The sequence below is a fragment of the Micromys minutus genome (genome assembly GCF_963924665.1).
Source record: "Micromys minutus genome assembly, chromosome: 19".
Taxonomy (NCBI): domain Eukaryota; kingdom Metazoa; phylum Chordata; class Mammalia; order Rodentia; family Muridae; genus Micromys; species Micromys minutus.
The window spans coordinates 34,477,205-34,484,041 of NC_137954.1; the positions used below are offsets into that span (position 1 = coordinate 34,477,205).

A 6,837-nucleotide genomic window follows, 5' to 3' on the forward strand; every position below is an offset into this window, starting at 1 on the left:
ACTGCCACAGCCACCGTGGCCTGTAAGTGCCTAACCCTTCAATGGCTCCCAGCGGAGCAGAGCAGAAGGGTAGACTCTCAGGAGGAAGCTGCCTTCCCTCTGCCCTCCCTCCTCATCTTTCCTATCCCCCTCTATTCCTCAACCTTTCCTGTCCATCTACCTTCCTCCTCCTGTTCCCCTCCTCTTTCCCTCCCTCTCTCCTCTTCCTCCCCTTCCCTCCCCTCCTTTCCTTTCCATGTTGCTTCACCTCCATCTTCTGCTCTGTGCACAGCTCCCAGATTCTAGGTACAGCTCCATCTTCTCATACCCCTCCCCATGTGACCACCCCGCCCCTAGCCTCTTCCTCTGGAGGATCTACCTCAGCTGCTTTTCTTCCCAAAGCGTTTGAAGCCTCATGGGTTTCTTCTTGTCCCACTCCTTCCGTCTCGCAAAAACACCCCACAATTTATTCTTCTAATCATTTCATTCTCTGGAACGGCCGAGTCATCAGAAGTGAGACAGTCCTCAGCTGTCACTGGGAGCTCCTTCTCCAGAGCAAGGGGAGCTGATGAAGGCTCCAACGCTGATTCAGCTGTCTTTCATCTCCCTCCAGGAGCTGGGGAGCCCCTCACCCACCTTCCTCAAAGCCAGGCTTTTGTGCTGCTTGGTGAAGATGGCACTGTCCCCGCCCCCAACCCCTGGCCAGCTTCCTAGATAGTTTCACCAGTGCCAGCTGCCCAACCAGGTCCAATGAGGACAACTTTTTCATTCTGCTATGGCTGAACTAAATTAAGACCAACTCTTTCTCATCCTCTTCCCACTGGTCTAATGAACTCCTTCCCAGGCTGTCCCAGTTAGAAGGCTGGTCACCTTCAAAAGAACTCTCTTTCTATGCTGAGTCTTACTTAGTCCTGAGATAATATTGCTACCAGATGGCAATGGGAGAGGGGGCATCCAGTTCCAGCTCTAGTGGGTCGCTTTCCTTGCTTTCCTTCCTGGGTATTCTCTAGTCTCTTGCCACCCCGCCCCTTTCTGCTCTGTTCTCATTGGCTTACTCCATTGGCTCCCATTTCCCCAAGAACTGCTTCACACAGCCCCTCCCTCCACGTACTCCTTCTCAGCCCCCAATAGCTCTCTTTGTCCTCATTTCTGTGAGGTCATTGCCAAGAGAGCTTCAGAGGAGGCTGGAGAAAAGTACAAGCTTGCTCCATCTTGAAGGCATATTTCTTCCCTCCCCCTGAATCGCCAGGAAGACGCTCTAGATTCCCTGCCTTTTCTCTTCTAGACTCTCCGACAGCACGGAAAGACGGGAAAGCTAAGACTTTTCAAGCTACATTTTGTGGGGTTTCTTTTTGTTGTTCTTCTTCTTCATACATTTTATATTTCGAAATGAAGACTTCACCTGGTTCTTTAGCAAACCCCAAACAACTGTGACATATATCACCTGTCCGGGTGATGTGAAAAGGTCATGGGAGTAAAAATAACAAAGATGGTACTCATCAAGTGTCAAGGCAAGCCCTGGATGGTCTTTATGAAAATTTGGGACTGCAATTTTCTTCCCTTGAGGGGGGTGCCTTCCTTTAACCCCTGGAGACCGTGGTATCCTGGTGGACCAGCTGGACTGAGGCAGACCGGTGGGCCTTGATGCTCATGCGAAATTCTTTGATGACAAAGTAGTAGCAGAAAACGTCAAGGCAGCAGTTGATGTTGGAGAAACACAGAGACAACTGCAGGAACAAGCTGATGCCCTGCTTCATTCTGCAGTCCAAGATGAAGCCGTTCCTCACCAGAAACTGCAGGAAGAAACCCAGGTGCACTGGGAGAAAGGAGACCACAAAGATGACCAGATTGGTAGCAATGGTCCAGATGCAGGCTCTCCGTTGGACCCAATCCTTGGTGTTTTTCGGATGGCGCAGCAGAATGTGAATGCACCTACAGGAGCAGAAGCCCATGATGCCCATGGGAAGGAGGAAGCCAAAGATCTCCAGGGGGATGAAGACCTTGGCACTCCAGGTGCCGTCAGACATGTTGTGGAAGCATTTGTATTTCTCCACTTCCCTGTGGAAAGTATAGATGGGGATGCTTCCAATCCATACCAGCATCCAGATGATGCAGCAGATCCCAAAGGTTTTCCCGGGGGACCGGAGGTGACTGACCTGGAGCGGGTACTGTATGGCCAGAAACCTGTCCAGGCTGATGAAGCAGATGGTGAAGACACTCCCGTACATGCTGATGAAGTAGAGACACTCCACCAGAGTGCAGAAGACGGGGGAGGGGGACTCCACTTGCGGCAGGACCATCTTGAATGGCAGAGAGAGCACAAGCAGTAGGTCGAAGACAGCCAAGTTGATCATGTAGATGGACGTGGCGATGTATTCCAGCTGCCTGTTCTTCAGGAAGGCGCTGAAGCCTCGGATGGCCAGTAGGTTGAGGACCAGGCCAAGGAGGAAGGTGGGAATATGCACTGCCAGCTGCAAGGTACTGGTCAGCTTATCCACGGAATCGAACGAGCAGTTGTCACTCTCCCGCCAACTCATGTTCTCGCCTGTAACACCAACAGTAGATGAGCAAGTTCCTCTCCCTCCCTCGAGCTGATGGACAACGAAAGAACTTGGCGGAGAGTGATAAGTACCTAGTGACCCGTGCTTAGTGAGCTTCCAGCAGTAATAGACACAGAACGAGGGGCTGGGGAGATGGCTTAGGGATGAAGTCACGAAAGTATGAGGACTGGAGTTTAGACGGCCAGAACCCACGTGAATGTGGATGGGCATAGTGGTCCACTCATACTACTGCTGCGTGGGAGAAGGGGAGACCAAGATTCCTGAAACAAACTGGTTAACGAGAGTAGCCAAATAGGTGAGTTCAAGAAGAGAGATCCTGCCTGGGTATGTAAAGTGAAGATGATTGAGAGAAACACCTGGCTATGTAACGCAGCATACACCACACACACACACACACACACACACACATACACACAACACACATATACACCACACACACACACCACACACACACACATACACGCCACACACACCACACACACCCACACACACACACCACACACACACCACCACACCACACACACACACCACATACACACACACACCACACACACCACACACACCACACACACACACACCACATACACACACACAACACACACACACACACCACACACACACACCCCACACACCACACACACACACACACACACACACACCACATACATACACACACACACCACACACACACCACATACACACACATACCACACACAGACCACACACCCACACCCCCCCACACACACACCTCACACCCACACACATACCCCCACACACACACCACACACACCCACACCCACACACATACCCCCCCACACACCACACACACACCACATACACACACACACCACACACACACACACCACACACACACACACACACACACCACACACACCACACACACACACACCACACACCCACACACACACACACACCACACACACACACACACACACACCACATACACACACACACCACACACCCCACACACACCCCCACACACCACACATCTACAAATATTGGACTCTTCTGTGCATGAGCCTCTCTCCCCCTCTTTAAAATCAGAGCTCCCACTGAAAGAAATAACAGCACAAACTCTGAATCATGCTGATTCAAACAAAGATGTCGTCAAAAAGTGACAGGCCTGGTGGTATGTATCTGTGGTGTGTACCTGTCATCCAGAAACTGGCAGGGGGTACTATTGAGGCAAGAGGACCACAAGTTGAAGACTAGCTTTGACAACCTAGAGAGGCCCTTGACTCAAATTTTAGAAAAAATAGAAAGAGGCCTGGGGATACAGCTCAGGGAAGGAGCACCTGCCTGGCACATGCAATACCTCTGGTTGAGTGTTGAGTCTCTATCAAGAGAGAGAGAGAGAGAGAGAGAGAGAGGGAGGGAGGGAGGGAGGGAGGGAGGGAGGGAGGGAGAGAGAGAGAGAGAGAGAGAGAGAGAGAGAGAGAGAGAGAGAGAGAGAAGAGAGGGGCAGGGAGCAGGGAAGGGGTAGGAGAGAAAAGGAAGAAAAGGAAGGAAAGGGAAAATACTGGGGTGCAGCTGGATCTGGGTTTCAGGTGCTGTTTACAGGCTCCAGCTCTTCTTTAAGCATGGGGCCCTCTGTGATCCTTCCTCCACTTTTTTGTTTAAACAGTTGACTCCACCCCTGACTGCAGGGATGATCCTGACCAGCATATCACACACACACACACACACACACACACACACACACACACACACACACACACACGACACAGAAACTGATTTGTCCACTGGTTTAAGGGAAGGTGTGTGGCAATGAAAAGCAATCAGATCTGTGCCTGGGCTCTGTCTGGGTGGCTTGAGATGAAAAGTCTGGAGTAGCTACAGCCTCTGCTGCCTGTGAGGAGGAATCAAGGCAGACAATGAGTCTTCGTGGAAGAAGGGACATTCCCAGTGGGAAAGAAAAGGGAGACTGAGGTCTGCCTAAGACAGAGAAAGGCCTTTCGATGAACAGAAGATGATGACAGGAGGGTAGGGCTGGAAGTGTGCCTTTCCAGGGGCAGGACATTGGACAGGCTCTGAGCAGGTCTTGTTAGTGAGTCTGACCACTTTAGAAGGGTAAGATTGTCACTGTGGTGTTCAGTATGAAGGAAAGGGTGCCTGGAATAGACTAAATAGATAATCAGCTCGTGCCTCTTCTAGAGGCTAGATTTGTAGAAAAATGATGGAATCAGGCCCTAATGCCTTCCTTCCTCTCATCCACCTCTATTCACCCCCCCCCCAATATCCCTTCTACTTTCCTCAGTCAAAGACAAACTGCTAGTGCACCAGACCCTAGACACTGGGCGGCAGTGTTCACCAGCACACAGGGCCCCTGCATTGAGGGGTGGTTTCAGTCTACGTGGCCTCTCCTCTAACCGCCTCAACACCAGGCACCTGGGGAACAGGTACAGCCAAAGCCTGCTTCATCTCTATGTTTCTCCCTCCTTCACCCTCCCTGAAGTCCCAGCTACCACAAAACGCAGAGAAGGGGTGTCAACATAGCTTGTCACCAGAAAGAAGCCTGTACCCGTGGTCAGGGTATTGCTCTTAGCTTATTCTATTATACTGGATTTTTTTATGAAGGTATAAAAAGCAATTTGGGCATTCAATAAACTATCCGAAGAATACAAAAGTACATGCCGTCACTGTACCCTAGGGCCTTGGTAGTACTTTCCAGAGCTAATCATGCAGGACAGCTGCTTGCAGATTTTCTCTAGGAGTTTCTAGTTATAATCATATTTTTTAAACACACATATACATAAGTATGGTATCTTTGAAGGTAAATAAATAACTATACCTACAGTTCTGCCCCTTGCTTTTTCAGTGAATGATGTTTCTTAGCCATTGTTCCTCATGAGCATATATGACTCAATTCTAACAGCCTACAGGAATTCACTGTGTAGATGAGACTTCACTCATATGACCAGAAGCTTAGTAACAAACATTTTGGCTTTCAAGTGTCTTCCTGGGTAACAACTTCCACATCCCACATCCGTGTGGCTTATTCCTTGCTACATCACCACTGCCCAGAGAATTCCCATTCCTTGGTTGTTCCTCATTGCTTGCAGCTTCCTCGGGAGTATGTGAGAAGAAAAGATTTGGATATTTTGGGGTGGGGAGTGGAGGAGGTGTGTGCGTGTGGAAGAAGAGATCGGTCAGTATCAGGGTTCTTCTCTGTCATGCTGCACCTTTTTTCACCTTTGTTTTCTTGAGACAGAGTCTCTCACTGAACCCAGAGCTCACTGCCCAGTGGGGCTACAGGCAGAGTCCACTGTACCTAGCTTTTATGTGCCAGGGATCCGAACTCAGATCCCCATGTTCACACCCACTTTACCCATTGACCCCCCCACCCCACTTTTAGGTATTTTAAAGATGCTAAGTAAAATACTGCTCCCAAACTCTTTGTGACTCCTATTTAAAAGAAAAATATTATATAATAGACATGTAGATACATTTATAGACAGACAGACCCTTTATTGAGTGCTATCTGTTAAGCACTTAAGGTATACCAGTTGATCCAGATGACTTCCTATGAGTCTGTGCTTTCCTATGTGTGAGCTTTTCCTAGGCTCATGTCACAGAGACACAGGAAAGTGCCTCTCCCATGACAAGTACTTTAGACCCGTGCTGGCTGGTTTTTATGTCAACTTGATACAAGCTAAATTCATCTAAGAGGAGGGTCCCTCAATTGTGAAAATGCCTCCATAAGATCCAGCTGAAGAGCACTTTCTTAATTAGTGATTGATGGGGAAACACCCAGCCCATGATGGTCCTGGGTTCTATAAGAAAGCAGGCTGAGCAAGGCAGGGGAGCAAGCAAGTAAGCAGCATTCCTCCACAGCTTCTGTATCAACTTCTGCCTCCTTATACTTTCATATAGGCATCAACTCCTACCTCCATTCAGGTTCCTGCCCTGCTTGAGTTCCTGGCTTCTGAGGATGAACATGTTATAGGGAAGTGTGAGTGAAATAAACCCTTTCTTCCCCAAGTTGCTTTTGATTATGGTGTTTCATCATGACAGTAGTAACCTCAACTAAGACAAGACCCCTGTGGTGTGGTAAATGTCTCTTAGGGTTCTGCCAAGAAACTTCTGGCAAGGGTCTCAAACTCAGGTTTCCCATGCAACTCTGCTAAGGGTAGGCTGGTGGAAGAGTCCTGATGCTGGAAGCTTAAAAGAAATACAAACCGACAGGCTGCTTCCTCCTGACACAAATAGGCACAGTGCCCCAGGACAATCTCAGAAATAGCTTGTGTGACTGGAAAGCCACAAGGTAAACTTTGGC

At 49.2% G+C, this 6,837-nt stretch overlaps 1 protein-coding gene across 1 annotated transcript; it reads right to left on the reverse strand.

The window, feature by feature from the left end:
* Nucleotides 1–1,559: 1,559 nt before the first annotated feature.
* Nucleotides 1,560–2,516, reverse strand: GPR55 (G protein-coupled receptor 55; the record flags this gene model as incomplete). Its single annotated transcript, XM_080932920.1, has 1 exon — nucleotides 1,560–2,516. The coding sequence occupies one exon, from the start codon at nucleotides 2,514–2,516 to the stop codon at nucleotides 1,560–1,562; it is 957 nt and encodes a 318-aa protein (XP_080789046.1).
* Nucleotides 2,517–6,837: the final 4,321 nt, after the last annotated feature.